The sequence below is a fragment of the Silurus aristotelis genome (genome assembly GCF_946808225.1).
Source record: "Silurus aristotelis genome assembly, chromosome: 6".
NCBI classification, from domain to species: Eukaryota; Metazoa; Chordata; class Actinopteri; order Siluriformes; family Siluridae; genus Silurus; species Silurus aristotelis.
Genome location: NC_139579.1, coordinates 30,854,348 through 30,872,124, shown reverse-complemented (window position 1 = coordinate 30,872,124; position 17,777 = coordinate 30,854,348). Strand labels below are relative to the sequence as shown.

Genomic DNA, 17,777 nt, shown 5'->3' with positions numbered 1-17,777 from the left:
AAGTAAATGCTTTTGATGCTCGATGCGTCACGACTGTTTTGGCAGCAAAAGGGGGACCAACACAGTATTATGCAGGTGGTGATAATCCTATGGCTGATCTGTGGCCATAAATTTATTCCAACTAACAAACTCTTAGTATGGCAAAAGACACGCCCCCTAAGGGTGGGCGTATGCGTTCCAGAGAGCATTTCATTGGACGAATATGATATAAAGACTGGATTCATCTCAACTCTTTGCAACATTTGGGAAGTGAACAGCTTTTTCAGAACTTAAAAAAAAAAAAAATTGACATATAAAAACAATAGGCACAGAAACACACCTCTTTTGAATTCAGGGACACTTTAACACACTATTTTGTCGTCAATAAAAAGGTGTGTGTGAACAGTGGACATCAGACAATCGACTTTTTGTAGCTGTTTTTTTCCCTCTCGCTCTGGCTAGGGACGACCCAAAACATTTCCACGTGACGTGATTTAGTTACGAGCACGCGCTCCTGCGGGAGAGGGTGCAAACACACACACACAGACATGCACACGAGCGCACGCAGCAGTCGGTGGCGTGAGTGAGACGTAAGTGAGACGTGAGAGTGGAGCGTGCGCGCGCCTCTCCCTACTGCTGCGCACTTTCGCACGCGGATTATGTGCCTCACGTTCCTCGTTCTTTTACCGTGGAAATGGATTTTAACCAAGGGCTCGTGCTCCGTGATTAATTGATTAATTGGATTGAATGAAAAGAAAGCAAAGGAGGGAAAAAAGTTTGGACTCGTGCATGCATTTTTGTTTACCGCTCGAAGCCATGCCGGAGAAACTAAACATCTCGGACTTCGTCTCGTTGGCGAATGAGGACATCACGTCGCCGTCCACGTCGTGCTTCCTGGAGAAAATGAGCGACTGCCGGAGCACCGTGACCGGCCTGGAGGAGGTGAGTTAGAGCGCGAGCTCGCGGCACCGAAAGTCGGCGGCGCGAGCGTTTACCTGTTTACCTGTCCAACACCTGAGACGCAGAGAAACAGACTGGAATGTTTACAGATCATAAACAGCACCCGAAACGAGGTCTGAACTAAAGAGAAAAACAAATACGGATGATAACCTTTTAAAATAATAATAATAAGTGTATAAATATATTTGAAGTTTTTGTGGCTAATTTTAGAGACCAAGACTTTTCATAAAATAAATAAATAAAGCTAAACGGTGCAGACGTTAATTATATATACAACCATAGACTTGCATAAACCTACAAAGACTTGCATGGAATTATTTGGACCCAAATGTGCTCGCAGTAACATACATGGACCTGCATTGGCCTACATGGATTTACTTTGAATAGACCATAGACCCACCTAGAATTAAATTGAATTGCATAGACCCAAATAGGCTCACAGTAACTTACATGGATCTACATAGAGCTGCATAGACTTACACTAAATTACATAAACCTATATGAGTTTACAATAACTTACATGGACCTACATAGAGCTGCATAGACTTACACTAAATTACATAAACCTATATGAGTTTACAATAACTTACATGGACCTACATAGAGCTGCATAGACTTGCACTAAATTACATAAACCTATGAGTTTACAGTAACTTACATGGACCTACATACATTTACACTAAATTACATAAACCTATATGGGTTTACAGTAACTTACAAGGACCTACATATACTTACACTGAATTACATAAACTTATATGGGTTTACAGTAACTTACAAGGACCTACATATACTTACACTGAATTACATAAACTTATATGGGTTTACAGTAACTTACATGGACCTACATAGATTTACACTGAATTACATAAACCTATGAGTTTACAGTAACTTTCATGGACCCACATAGATTTACATAGATCTAGATGGACATACAGTGACTTACATATGTCTATATAGACTAACATAGAACAACATAGACTTACACTGACCTACATTTACATTTGCCATTTTGGCAGAATTCCTTTTCCAGAGTGACCTATAATCATCTCATTTATACAACTGAGCAGTTGAGGATTAAGGAATTGTTGCTGGGATGTAACTGGTGACCTTCCGAACAGAAGTCTAGAGTTTTAACCACTACGAAACTAAGAGTTTTTCCCACAAATATTTATATTGGCTTACATATACATACATATATTACATTAAATATACCTGTTTAGGCAAACTTACATTGACTTCATTAGCTTACATAATGCCCTAGATTTCCTTATTTACATTCCCATGCTAGGGTGTATTATTAGTGTTATGTAACTATATAATTATCAGTAGTATCCTGTAATATTAAACCAAACTAAACTATGCTTTTAGTTTTTTTTTCAATTAGGTCACTGTTATTAGATTACATTGTTCCTCATGTAAATACTAATTGTGTGTACATGATCAAATATTTGTTCATGATTGCTTTTGAGAAATGTAAATATTTTTTTTTAGTTTATTTTATAATTTTCATGTTAAACATTTGCCTGGATTTTATATTCTATATATTGGGAGGTTTAGTAGAGAAATCAGTAAACAAAGCAAAGTATTTTCGCTCTGTTTATAGCTGCATTTTTGCGGCATTTTGTGTCTACAAAGGATCTCTAAATCCTAGGATCTCTAAATCATCATTCCCTCACCAGCCTTTGTGGAATTTTTTTTGAAGCTGATAAGACAAAATATTTTGTTATGGTGCAGGAACAAAAACGTTTGACCTTTCTCTTAGTGGAAAAAGTTACTGCTTTCCCTCTGTCTGGAACAAAGTTCTGACATTGGAGACTCCTTCCATTGATAAATGTCTCCTGTTTTAGAACTAACTAACAAACTGCTCTTGATCCACTCCTCCTTTTGGGTGTAAACGGATAAACTGGTCTCTAGTAGTTAGAATGTACTACACCCAAATGGCTTCGCTTTTAAGATTTACGCCAAGTTAAATACAGGCCAACGTGTCTCATGTCTTGTGTGTAATTTCAGGTTGTTCCTGTATATTCACTGCTCTTCCAATCAAAAATCACCTAATCTTTAATAAAATATTTCTTAATGCTTTCACTAATCACCACAAATCAGGAGAGCAAAAGTTTGTAGGCATCTGACCGTACGATTGCTGAGTGCTTCTTTTTGTGTGCTTCCATTCCACATTGAGTCTCCATTTGCTGTTATAATAACCTCCAGTCTTCTGGGAAGATGTTCTATTAGATTTGGTGGAGATTTGTGTGAGATTCGTTTAGCCACTGATGAAGGTGAGGTGAGGAGGTTCCTGGGGTGCAGTCAGCGTTCACATTCATCATGTTTAGTAGGGTTTAGAGCTCTATAGCAGGAGATCTTCCACTCTAACCCCATGTAAAGCAGATCTTCTCAGATCTGGCTTTGTGCACAGGGGTATTGTCATGCTGGAACAAGTTTGGATCTCCTAGTTCAAGTGAGGGGAAAATTTCATTCTACTGCATCCTATACAAATGTGTGTCTCCAACTTTGTGGGAACCACATACGGCTGGAAAAGTCAGCCGTCCCAGTGCTTTTGTTCTTATAGTGTGTTTGGTCAGTAGTAAAATATGTATATGCTTTTTTTTGGTCATGACGTTTGATGTTTAGCTTGAAGGGAACACATTGTGTCTGAATGTGCAACAGTATGTATTGTATATTTGATCCCTGGCAACAGGAGAGAAAGAATCTTAATGCTCTGTGTCTATCATTACTTCAGTTCACGATGGGGCCGTTGTGGAATGCGTACTGAGATTACCTGGGCTTAATGCACTCTGTGTGTGTGTGTGTGTGTGTGTTGTGTGGATATAAAGCCTTCTCAAGGTTCTGTCAAGAGGGTGATATCTGGTGATTATAGAGTCTCTGTGTGTGTGTGGGTGTGGGTGGGTGGGTGGGTGAGAGAAGGTCAGCTGTTGGCTGGTGGTGTGAGGCCTGAAAGGCTGTTTAGGTTTGAGAGCAGCAGATTATTTTTTTTTTTCCCGTTTAATTTTGATTAAAGCTAAAGAGCCGTTAATTAGTCTCTAATCTTAGTGCATTAACACAACACATGCAAACCAGAACATTTTGGGCTTTTTGGTTAACATGACAATCTACATTTTTTCGTTTTATTATCGCCTTCAGTTGGGAAATAGAGAGTGATGCTTGTTATGTGGTTTATGTAACTTTTCTGTAAATTGAATGTAAGCTAAACATATTATTAGATTTGTCACTGCAAATTGCTGTGGGGGTAAAACCTCAAAAATACAACAGGATATGCTTTAATACCAAAACCAGAATTTACCTCAAATTTGAGTGGTGCTTGTGCAAAATTCTTTACCAGACATTCATTCTGTCATTAAAAATCACACGTAACAATTCTCCTTTATGTGCCGAGTGTTTTGACACGTCACATGTCTATATTCAGCATTATCTTTTGTTATGGTGCGGTCAAATCCAACACGTGACGTTTAGCGACGTCGCTATATTACAACGCAAGCGACACAGAGAAGCCGCTAAGTGTTTTGTCACATGATTCGGTGTGGAAATCTGGAATTTGAGGTGCAGGCAAGTGGCCTACTGCTGTACCATTTGCGTTACAAGTGAGTGCTTCATGTGGGTTTTTGGATGAACCCCACCTAAACCTTGGGGTTGATTTTAATTCTGTGCTAAAGGAATATTACTGTTTGTAATATGGAAATAATCACATTTGTTGTATTGGAATTAACAGTAATTATCACAATCATAATTGTCACCCACTTTGTGAGGTACACATGCCCCAAGCTCGACCTAGCTAATAACCTCTACAGAGAAGCTAACAAGCTAATTCAGTCAGAACTTTCTCTCATGCATGCTACAAGGGCTTTGTTCGGTCTTGCGTGTGTGTGTGTGTGTGTGTGTGTGTGGTGAGGAAAATGTTGTCACGTGAATCAGTGGAATTTCAAACCCAGCATCTGTTCTTGTGCCTGTTTTAATGCTAGTAGGAAAATGCTACATGCTAAATCTGTGGTGAAGCAGTAATAGCGACCAAAACGGTTAAATTCCCTTTAACTTTAACAATCCCATGGAATCGTGACTTAAACTTTTTTTTTTTATTTGTGTAATGTGGTAATTTTTTTTTTTTATTTATAAAATTTTACAACAATGGCACGCTACTGGGCCAAAAGTATGCAGACATCTCACATGCGGGCCGAACATCCTATTTTGTATCCAGTCCCCATTTTTCGTTATAATTTTAACCTCCACTCATCTTTGAAGGCTTTGCAGATTTTGCGGCACGGCTGTGAGGATTTTTCAGCAGGCTTTAAGAGCGTTAGTGAGATCAGATGCTTTAGTGAGATCAGATGGAGGCCTCAAAGTGTTCCTGATCACTGTGTTCAGGTGTTTGGTTAGACTGTGGAGGTCTTCCTGGAGCTGGCTTTGTGCTAGGGAGCATTGTCGGGTCGAAGAAGTTCAAGTAAAGGGAAATAATAATAATAATACTTCAGCATATAACAAATATTTTATACAATTACACTTCCATGTTTTTTCGCAACAGTTTGTGTGTGTGTGTGGTCAGGTATACACACATTTAACTCGGGTTCGGGGTTAACTTGTGTGTGTGTGGGGATGTGATGGTGATGATCAATCTTAAAAATGGGCACAGCTGCAGGAAACGCACATCAGGCAGACTGCTGTGTCTCGGTTACTGATTAGCGTAGCCTCAGATAAACCCTGATATGCTTGTTTGGAAGGAGAACGAGATGGCAAAAGATCCAAGGTTAATGCTCAGGGCTGTAAACAGAAAAGACGAGTCCTGGCAGCATGGCTTTTATGGTGCAGTGAAAGGGGTTGAGATTAAGCAGGGCTTCCTGTCTATTAAACCCTACACTAATACATCTGATCCGGGGGATTATTCCGTTAAACCAACTGTCATTTGTCTGGAAAAATATAGGGTGTCACTCCGAATAGGAATGATCTTTTATTTTTTAGGAAAGGATCTGGAAAAGCGTTCACTCCACACTTTTGTGTTGTGTTTGAAACTTCTCCCTATGTCCTATATATTGCATTATTAGGGGTGTCGGCCATTTTGTAGTGGTGTACAAATTCTGAGTGAACAACTTTAGTCCTTACTGTCGTTCACTCGTTTATACATTCAAAGTGCATTCAATGAAAGTCGTCTTCTCAGGAAAAGCGGTTTCGCCAAAACCCAAGTTATCAAGACTTTTTTTTTCTAACAGAAATTTATGTCCATATACTTGTTATATTCGATGTATTTTTATATAATGGTAAATAAACAACTACCAGTTGGTTTGTTCTCTTTATTATGAACATCAGCAATTTTTGAACAGTTTACATTTAAACATTTTTTTAAATAAAATGCCTGCTTGGGTATAAAAATTTCTAAAATATATTTATTATTTTTAAATATATGTTAATAATTTTATTATATTGATTAAATTGAGTAATCAGTCAAATTGGCACAAATTAAAGTGATTAGATAAAATTTTATAAATAGAAAAATTTTATTTACTTGTTTACATATGTTAGACCCCATTTGGGTAATACAGGTGTGTTTGTGTTTTACATATACAATTTTCTAAATTAAGTATGATCTACTTAACTGTTCTACTTATTTCAGAAGACGTTAACAAATGTCTTAATTTTTTCCATCATTCACACCCTAAATATGTGGAATTGTCAGGAATTTTATATTTTTTAAGAGAAAGTTTTGAAGCAGGACATAAACGCTAACGAATCCGTAGCGGTATAAGGCTATGGAAAACAAATCGTATTTCCCGTACGGCGACCGTTTCCACAGTGACATTGCGCTAGCTCTAGTTTTTTTTCTGTATGTTTTCAAGTTTACTAATAATAAAAATGCACTCAAAGTGAGAGACGGAGACTAAACAAACTTGTGGTTCGCCACTTAATACGTTTCTGAGGCAACTCAGATTTCTCAAATGTTCCGCACGTGAATAGGATTGCATTTGTTGCACATGTGTACCGAACCAAAAGCCCTGTACCGAAAGATTTCAATACGAATATGTGTACTGTTACACCCTTTCCTTCCATCCATCCTTCCATCCATCCATCCATCCATCCATCCATCCATCCATATACTCATACTCATACTCTGGCTGTTTCTGTTATTGACATAAACACCACCCAGACAAAATATGATGGAATGCTCTGGGTGTACGTCTCAAAACCTAATTTTATGCCATTCATTGTGTTTGTGGCTTGGTACTTATAGTCAAGTCAAGAAGCTTTTATTGTCATTTCAACCATACAGTGAGGAAAATAAGTATTTGAACACCCTGCTATTTTGCAAGTTCTCCCACTTAGAAATCATGGAGGGGTCTGAAATTGTCATCGTAGGTGCATGTCCACTGTAAGGGACATGATCTAAAAAAAAAATCCAGAAATCACAATGAATGATTTTTAAACTATTTATTTGTATTATACAGCAAATAAGTATTTGAACACCTGTCTATCAGCTAGAATTCTGACCCTCAAAGACCTGTTAGTCTGCCTTTAAAATGTCCACCTCCACTACATTTATTATCCTAAATTAGATGCACCTGTTTGAGGTTTTTAGCTGCATTGTATGTCCACCCCATACAATCAGTAAGAATCCAACTACTAACATGGCCAAGACCAAAGAGCTGTCCAAAGACACTAGAGTCAAAATTGTACACCTCCACAAGGCTGGAAAGGGCTAAGATCTGTGTGGAGGAGTGGGCCAAAATCCCTCCTGCAGTGTGTGCAAACCTGGTGAAAAACTACAGGAAACGTTTGACCTCTGTAATTGCAAACAAATGCTAATGTACCAAATATTAACATTGACTTTCTCAGGTGTTCAAATACTTATTTGCAGCTGTATCATACAAATAAATAGTTTAAAAATCATACATTGTGATTTCTGGATTTTTTTTTTTAGATTATGTCTCTCACAGTGGACATGCACCTACGATGACAATTTCAGACCCCTCCATGATTTCTAAGTGGGAGAACTTGCAAAATAGCAGAGTGTTCAAATACTTATTTTCCTCACTGTATATAGTAGATGCAGTACAGAGTGCAATGAGACGTTTCACCAGAGCCGTGGTGCTACATAAAACAACCTAGTTACATAATAGAACACAGAGTTAAGGACTAAAGTAAGTGACTTTGGCAAAAAAAGTTCACGGTGTGCAACCTGGTGCAGGACAAGACCGTGTAGGACAGGGATGTTTGAAATGAGTATTGAGTGCGTGTTTAAGTTCAGATTTGTAGCAGCTCGGTAACACACAGCTGAGTGAGTGTGTGTGAGTTTTAGTTCCAGTTCAGTTCTTTGTGTTGAGGAGTCTGGTAGAGTGAGGAGTGTGTGTGTGTGTGTGTGTGTGTGTGTGTGTGTGTGTGTGTGTGTGTGTGTGTGTGTGTGTGTGTGTGTGTGTGTGTGTGTGTGTGTGTGTGTGTGTGTGTGTGTGTGTGTGGGTGGGTGGGTGGGTGGGTGGGGGTGGGGTCGTCCACAATGCTGTTGGCTTGGCTTGTATGCTGTAAATGTTCGTGATAAAGGGGAAGAGAGACTCCGATGATCATCTCAGCTGTCCTCTCTATCCTCTGTAGGGTCTTGCGATCTGAGACGGTGCAGTTCCAAAACCATGCAGTGATGCAGCTGCTCAGGATGCTCTCAATGGTTCCTCTGTAGAACATGGTCAGGATAAGGGGAGGGGAATTGGCTTTACTCAGCCTTCTCAGGAAGTGCTGCTGGGCTTGCTTGGTGATAGAGCTGGTGTTGAGTGACCAGGTGAAGTTTTCTGCCAGATGAACACCAAGGAATTTGGTTCTCTTAACGATCTCCACGGAGGATCCATCGATGATCAGTGGAGAATTGCCACTCTGTGCTCTCCTAAAGTCAACAATCATCTCTTTGGTTTTGTCAACCTTCAGAGACAGGTTGTTGGCTCTACACCAGGCTGCTAACTGTGGCACCTCTCTATGCTGATTCATCGTTCTTGCTGATGAGACCCACCACGGTCGTGTCGTCAGCGAACATGATGTGATTTGAGCTGTGTGTTGCTACACAGTCGTGAGTCAGCAGAGTGAACAGCAGTGGGCTGAGCACACGGCCCCAGTGCTCGGTGTGGTGGTGCTGGAGATGCTGTTTCCGATCCGGACTGACTGAGGTCTCCCAGTCCAGAATCCAGCAGAAGGTGGTGTTCAGGCCCAGAAGGCTCAGCTTCTTGATCAGGTGCTAAGGAATGATTGTGTTGAATGCTGAACTAAAGTCTATGAACAGCATTCGTACGTATGTGTCGTTTATTGCTCAGGTGGGTGAGGGCCAGATGGAGGGTCGTGGTGATGGCATCGTCTGTAAAGCGGTTTGGATGATACACAAACTGCATGGGGTCCAGTGAGGGTGGTAGATGGGTCTTGATGTGCCTCATAACGAGCTTCTCAAAGCACTTTATCACGATGGGGTTGATAGTTATTGAGGCACGGGGACGATGGTCGTTGGCTTGAGGCACTTAGGAACAACTTTGCTGCTCAGGGAGATGTTAAAGATGTCCGTGAAGACATCCACTGTCTGTTCTGCACATTCCCTTAGAACTCTGCCGGTCTGTTGTCTGTGCCAGGCATTGTTGACCCTGCATAGAGTTTTTCTCACTTCAGCCGTGGATAGAGTGAGCACCTGGTCACTGGGAGGAGGGGTGATCTTAGCGCACGCACCTTAGCAGTCTTTGAGATGGTCACGTCATGAATGCAATTGCCGATGTAGCTGGTCACTGATCAACTCCAAGTTGATAGAATCGCTGTTGGTTGCAGTTTTCCTGAACATATTCAAAGCAGTACCAAAGAGCAGACATGGACAGGTTTTCACCTGTTGGTCTTGAAACTGGTCTTGAACACCTGTTGGATCAGCACAACAGAGATGCGGTCTGAGATGCCGAGGTGGGGGCGGGGCTTCGCCCGGTATACGCCCGGGTTGTTAGTGTAAAAAACGTACAGTGTGTTTTCTCCTCTGGTTGCAAAGTCCACATTCTGATGAAATTTATTGTGCCGGGAGCAGATACTAATACTAATACACAGTATCACGTGGGTTATTGTGACATCTGACTTTTTTCCCCCCACCTGAGAATCTCACCCAGTCGCATTTGAGAATTTCCTGTTGTTTTTATACAACAAACTAGCACATATGCTTCGGTCCAGACGGAATTGCATGGTGTTGAAGTATGGAATGGTTGCCATTTTGGCTTTTTTCACCTGGAATAAGTCTCCAACCTTCCCTGCTGCAAAACAACCTGTAACCATTAAACTTCTACCTCCATGTTTGACTGTGGGGCTGAGGCAGTCTGCTCACATCTTCTCTCCTGTTCTTCATCTTGTATGTCAAAGTTATTTTGTTAAAGACAAAAATGTCACATTTGGACTCCAAATGACTTTTTCTTCCAGTCATTCACTGTCCAATCGATGTGTGTTTTTGCCTTTTACAGAGTTTAAGGCATAGGAAAAAAAAATAAAATACTAGGCATTTCCACACTTTGAAAGGCGTTGTAATTGTTCCAAAATTTATAGTACTTGCTTTCTTTATACAATAAAGAAATACCGTCGTGCCAGCGGTGCGCAAGTGGAGGGCGGAGCCGGACTCTGGCACAGCCGTGTTTCCATAAGTACGAATGATTTAAAACATTATGTCTTTTTATATTTAAATACAACATTTATTTACTTAACATTTAAAAATTGCCCACCATCTAATATTCCTAATTGGGAATGGGACATTCTGAACAGACACACAGCACATACAGAGTTAAACTCGACATGAACAAGTAGTACATGTTTACGCCAATAGTACCAGTTTATCATTTGTGTTTATGAATCTTTGTATCCAAACCTGCATGACCAGATTGCTCCATTTAAACACAGACAAACACACAAGCTGGGACATGTTCGTTTTCTATTTAACACACACACACACACACACACACACGCACACACACTTTATTCACGACATGCCACTAGTCATATATTGGGATGACAGTTTCTTCCCCAATTTTTTTTTTTAACCCAGAGGAAACACCTGACTTACCAGGATTAAGAGGTTTTTTCCACAAACTGCTACCTCAAAGGTGGAGGCACACAAGTGTATAGGTCTTTTATATATGCATTTGGATCCAGGAGCATGACATTTTCTCTTTACTTTAACGTGTTCCAGCATGACAGTGCCTCTGTGCACAAAGCCATCTCCATGAAGATATGGTTATGATGATTTAGAATGGAAGATCCTCTGCTATAAAGCTCCTAAACACCTTTGGAATTAATGTAAGCGCTGACCACCACCCAAGGCTTCTTCACCTCACCTACAGTACTTCACTGCCTGACCTTACTCACACTCTTGTGGCTGAATGAATTCTACATAAAATCTAGTGGAGCATGTTCTAACAAGTTAGGACAAAATATGGAATGTGATGTTCAAAAAAGGACATACCAATCCTTATGGTCAGGTGTCCACCAACCTTTCTTAAACCTGGCTTACAAATCTACTGTAAGTGTCCATTGGTATAAAATGAAGCCTCAAACATTTGCATGTCGAAGTTTTTTTCTAGTTAAAACACGTGTTTTTTTTTTTTTGGCTGGAAAAGTCAGGTGTTCCAATACTTTTGAACGTAGTGTAAACATTGATATATTGCCTAAGGCTCAAATATTTTGTGATATGTGGACACCTGATCATCAAACCGATACGTGGTTCTTCTGCAAAGTGTTGCCACAAAGTTGGAGGCAATCAGTTGTCTTTTTTTTTTTACCTTCACTGGAACAAAGAGTCTTACAGTCCATCCGGAAAGTTTTATTCCAAAACTGATTCTTTACATAATTTTCCTTAAAATTCCACAAACAATACCTCATTATGACAACGTGAAGGAAGTGTTTGAATCTTATGTAATTAAATAATAAAATTAATAAATAATTATTATATAATAAAAATAATAAAAATCACGTTCATAAGTATATTCACAGCCTTTGATCAATACTTTGTTGAAGCGCCTTTGGCATCAATTACAGACCCAGGTATTTTTGAGTTCGATGCTACAAGCTTGGCACACCTGTTTTTGGGCAGTTTCTTCCATTCTTCTTTGCAGAAGCTTCATCAGGTTGGATGGGGAGCGTCGGTGCACAGCCATTTTCAGATGTTCAATCAGGTTTAAGTCTGGACTCTGCCTGGGCCACTCAAGGACATTCACAGTGTTGTTCCATAGCCACTCGTTTGTTATGTTGGCTGTGTGCTTGGGGTTGTTGTCCTGTTGGAAGACAGGGCATCAAGGACGTCTCTGTACATTGCTGCTTTCTACTTTCTTTTGATCCTGACCAGTCTCCAAGTTCCTGCTGCTGAAAAACATCCCCACAGCATGATGCTGCCACCACCATGCTTCACTGTAGGGATGGTATTGGCCAGGTGATGTGCGGTGACTGGTTTCCTCCAAGACATGACACTTGGCATTCAGACCAACGTGTTCAATATTTGCTTCTCATGGTCTGAGAGTCCTTCAGGTGCCGTCTCGATACAATTCTGTCTCTGAGGTCTACAGACAATCCTTTGTAATTCATGGCTTGGTTTGTGTTCTGACATGTACTGTTACTGTGGGACCTCATATAGACAGGAGTGTGTCTTTCCAAATCATGTCCTATTAACTGAATTTGCCACAGGTGGACTTTAATCAAGTTGGAGCAACATCTCAAGGATGATCAGTGGAAACGAGATGCACCTGAGACCAAATTTGAGTGTCATGGCAAAGGCTGTGAAAACTTATGTACATGTGAATTATTTATTTATTTTTTATATAAATTTGCAAATATTTCAAACAAACTTTTTACATATTATTTGTAGAATTTTGAGAAAAATACTGAATTTAATTCATCTTGGAATAAGGCTGAAACAGAAAATGTGGAAAAAGTGAAGCACTGTGAAGACATTTTGGATGCACTCTAGATCTGTTCTTGCCTGTTGATGCTTTTGTTCACAAAGTAAACTAGATAAATACATGGTTTAAGTGTAGAAGAACTCAGATGTTCTGCACCTGAGCCCTGGCACTCTCAATCCCACCGAGGTTCTACCCCATACTCTTGTAGCTAAAAAGAAAAACCCTTACAGCTACTTTTCTAGGTCTAGTGGAAGCATTTCACGGAAGAGTAGATGTTGTTATAACAGGAAAACCTGGAATAAGATGTTCAATATGTTTATATGGGTATGAGGGTTAGGAGTCCACATCTGTATCTGAAAGGCAATACCTAATACATATAGGTTATACAATCCAGATGGTAGACAACAGTGTAAGTGCGTTAATGGAACAGCGTGTGGTGAAGTTTCTTGTGTACGAAGGCGAGGATATTTAGAGGTCTTCGAGCACAGTGTGGTGATGAGACGCTCAGCCCCTCGTATTTTCCCTCAGAATTGTTGTCTATTAGTATAAGCTACAATTTAAGTACAAATTCATCAAACCTCACACTTTGACCACTGCATCGTGCAGAAGGTTTTAGATGCTGTGTTTTAAATACCTTCATATTTTTTTGTGTTCTAGACTCTGGAGCAGGACCAAAGCTCTTTGCAGAGGTTGAAGAAGATGGTGAAGGGAATCCACAGCTCTGGCCTCAGTGAGTGATTTGAGTTTCTTTTTACCTCAGAACATACTACTGCAGGATTGTTCATGCATATGAAATGTTAGCATGTTCACAATGAGAGGTATGTCGTACAAAACGAGTGACTGGTCCATTTTATTATCGTAACAGAGATCAGAATTTTGAGGGTCATTACTTGCATGTCTAATATTTATCTCATTTGTGATAACACCTGAGAAGTTCAGGAGAAAGGGCCTTGCTCAAGGGTCGGGACGGAGGTAGCAGTCTTGGGATTTAATAATACCACAGTTACCACTTCCCCATAAATAAAACGCATATCTAGACCATCAGTGAACACTTTCTTTTGCTTATATATATTACAGTATCAGCTTTAGCATTAGAAGCCATAATATAGTACAGTCGCCCCCCAACCCCCCCCCCCCCCCCACCCCCCCCCCGTTTATCGCGGGAGTCATGTGCCGAACCCGACCGCGAAAAACGAATTTCCGCGATAAATAGACGTCACCCTAACAATTTTTTTGGCATAAAGCCATAAATCCCCCTCCCACACTTTTTAAACACACAGAGAAAACATTTGCAAGAATATTGCGAAATGAATTTTGTGTAAATTCGTAGAAATATCCCAGTTATATTGAGTACTGTAAAGTACTGTAGCGTAGCCTATGCATAGTTTCTCTGCTTGTTTATTGGTTGAAGTGTTTAATTATGTCAAAAAGGGGCGGAGTTAAATATACACAAGTCACTGCATTCTTTATTTTCATTGGCTAAATCTGGTGGCGTACGTCTTCAACTCCGCCCCTTTTTTTTGCACCAGAGGACTCCTTCTTCTTCTTCTTTCGGCTGCTCCCATTAGGGGTCGCCACAGCGGATCATCCGTCTCCATACCACCCTGTCCTCTATATCTGCCTCTTTTACACCAACTACCTGCATGTCTTCCCTCACCACATCCATGAACCTCCTCCTTGGCCTTCCTCTTTTCCTCCTACCTGGTGGCTCCATCTTCAGCATTTTTCTACCAATATAATTCATGTCCCTTCTCTGCACATGTCCAAACCATCTCAATCTCGCCTCCCTCACCTTGTCACCAAAACATCCTACATGTGCTGTCCCTCTAATAAACTCATTTCTAATCTTGTCCATCCTCGTCACTCCCAACGAAAACCTCAACATCTTCAGCTCTGCTACCTCCAGCTCCACCTCCTGCCTTTTACTCAATGCCACTGTCTCTAATCCATACAACATCCCAGGTCTCACCACAGTCCTATAAACTTTCCCTTTCATTCTTGCAGATACTCTTCTATCACAAATCACTCCTGTCACTCTTCTCCACCCACTCCACCCTGCCTGCACTCTTTTCTTTACTTCCCTAACACACTCTCCATTACTTTGCACTGTTGACCCCAGGTACCTGAACTCCTCCACCTTCTCCACCTCTTCTCCCTGCAACCGCATCACTCCACTGCCCCCCCTCTCATTCACACACATGTACTCTGTCTTACTCCTACTGACTTTCATTCCCCTTCTCTCCAGCGCATATCTCCACCTCTCCAGGCTCTTCTCAACCTGCTCTCTACTCTCACCACAAATAACAATATCATCTGCAAACATCATAGTCCAGGGAGACTCCTGTCTGACCTCGTCCGTCAACCTGTCCATCACCACTGCAAACAGGAAAGGGCTCAGGGCCGATCCTTGATGCAGTCCAACCTTCACCCTGAACCAGTCTGTCGTACCTACTGCACACTTTACTGCCGTCACACTGTCCTCATACATGTCCTGCACCACCCTCACATACTTCTCTGACACACCTGACTTCCTCATACAATACCACAACTCCTCTCTCGGCACCCTGTCGTACGCTTTCTCTAAATCCACAAATACACAATGCAGCTTCTTCTGTCCTTCTCTATACTTCTCCATCAACATCCTCAAAGCAAATAAGGCATCTGTGGTGCTCTTCCTCGGCATGAAATCATACTGTTGCTCAGAGATGGTCACCTCTTCTCTCAGCCTGGCTTCCACTACTCTTTCCCATAACTTCATGGTGTGACTGATCAACTTAATTCCGCTGTAGTTACTGCAGGTCTGCACATCTCCCTTATGCTTAAAGATCGGTACCAGCACACTCCTTCTCCATTCCTCAGGCATCCTCTCCCCTTCCAGAATCCTGTTAAACAATCTGGTTAAAAACTCCACTGCCATCTCTCCTAAACATCTCCACGCTTCTACCGGTATGTCATCTGGTCCAACCGACTTTCCATTCTTCATCCTCTTAATCGCTGCTCTCACTTCCTCCTTACTAATCCTATCTACATCCTGCTTCACCAACTCCACATCCTCCAACCTTCTCTCTCTCTGATTTTCCTCATTCATCAGCTGCTCAAAATATTCCCTCCATCTTCTCAACACACTCTCCTCACTAGTCAACACATTTCCCTCTCCATCCTTTATTGCTCTAACTTGCAGTACATCCTTCCCAGCTCGGTCCCTCTGCTTGGCCAATCGGTATAAATCCTTTTCTCCTTCCTTAGTGCCCAACCTCTTATACAGTTCCTCATATGCCTTTTCCTTGGCTTTCGCCACATCCCTTTTAACCTGCTGCCGCATCTCCTTGTACTCCTGCCTACTCTTCTCATCACTCTGTCGATCCCACTTCTGTTTTGCCAATCTCTTTCCCCTAATGCTCTCCTGCACTTCCTCATTCCACCACCATGTCTCCTTGTCTTGCTTTCTATTTCCAGATGTCACACCAAGTACTTTTCTAGCTGCCTCCCTCATCACTCCTGCAGTAGTTGCCCAATCATCCGGCACCTCTTCACCACCACCAAGCCCCTGTCTGACCTCTTCCCTGAACCTCACACTACACTCTTCCTCCTTCAGTTTCCACCATCTTATTCTTCTTTCAAACCTTACTTTCCTCCTCTTCTTCTTCGCCTCCAAAACCATCCTACAGACCACCATCCGATGCTGTCTAGCTACACTGTCCCCCGCCAACACCTTACAGTCTCCAATCTCCTTCAGGTTGCATCTCCTACACAGAAGATAATCCACCTGTGTGCACCTTCCTCCACTCTTATACGTCACCCTATGATCCTCCTTCTTCTTAAAATACGTGTTCACCACTGCCATTTCCATCCTTTTAGCAAAATCTACCACCATCTGCCCTTCCACATTCCTCTCCTTAAAACCATACCTACCCATCACCTCCTCATCACCTCTGTTCCCTTCACCTACATGCCCATTAAAGTCTGCCCCAATCACCAATCGTTCTTTCCTAGGTACACCATCTACCACTTCATCTAATTCACTCCAGAATCTTTCTTTCTCCTCCATCTCACAGCCAACTTGTGGAGCATAGGCACTGATGACATTTATCATCATCCCTTCAACTTCCACCTTCACGATCATCACCCTATCAGAAACTCTCTTCACCTCCACTACACTCTTACTGTACGCTTCCTTCAGAATCACCATCCACACCATGATAAAACAGTTTAAACCCACCTCCAATGTTCCTGGCCTTACTCCCTTTCCACTTGGTCTCCTGAACACACAACACATCTACCTTTCTCCTCTCCATCATATCAGCTATCTCTCTCCCTTTACCCGTCATAGTACCAACATTTAAAGTACCAACCCGAACCTCTACTCTCCTACACTGCTCCTTTTCCTGCCGTCTCTGTAGACGCCTTCCTCCTCTCCTTCTCCTCCTTCGGCCAACAGTAGCCCAATTTCCACCGGTACCCTGTCGGCTAACGATACCTGTGGCGGTCGTTGTTAACCCGGGCCTCGACCGATCCGGTATGAAATTCTCATTTGTGATCCGCATATTTGATTTGGCACATGTTTTACGCTGGATGCCCTTCCTAACGCAACCCTCCCCATTTACCCGGGCTTGGGACCGGCACTAAGAGTACACTGGCTTGTGCCCCCCTAATGGCTGGGTTTTTGCACCAGAGGACGCTACGACCAATAAATAAGCGGAAGCCTATGGTTTCTTGTAATGCTACTCATTTCTTACGATGAACTGAAATCGGGACCAAAATAGTTATGTGCTAAATTGAAAATTGTGATAAATCGAGGGGGACAACTGTACTATTTTCCTAAAATCATATCAACATGTCTTAAAGGACATTCAAAATCTTAGCTCATTAAAAGCATGTTTGCATAAACATACAGTAGCTGTTGGTTTTTGGTTTTTCAGAGACACTACCATGTTTCTTTCATTTATACATAACAAACCCGTC

At 41.4% G+C, this 17,777-nt stretch overlaps 1 protein-coding gene across 2 annotated transcripts in view; it reads left to right on the top strand.

Annotated features, from left to right (window-relative positions):
- The first annotated feature begins 235 nt into the window (after window positions 1-235).
- The window catches only part of asap3 (ArfGAP with SH3 domain, ankyrin repeat and PH domain 3), a 55,103-nt gene continuing 37,561 nt past the window's right edge, over window positions 236-17,777 (top strand). For both annotated transcript variants that reach the window (XR_014534090.1, XM_083544590.1), the window contains exons 1-2: window positions 236-921; window positions 13,473-13,545. Coding sequence is in view for 1 of the 2 variants with exons in the window: in XM_083544590.1 (XP_083400716.1) it covers window positions 727-921; window positions 13,473-13,545 (268 nt within the window). In the remaining variant the exon portion in view is untranslated. The remainder of the gene's footprint in view (window positions 922-13,472; window positions 13,546-17,777) is intronic.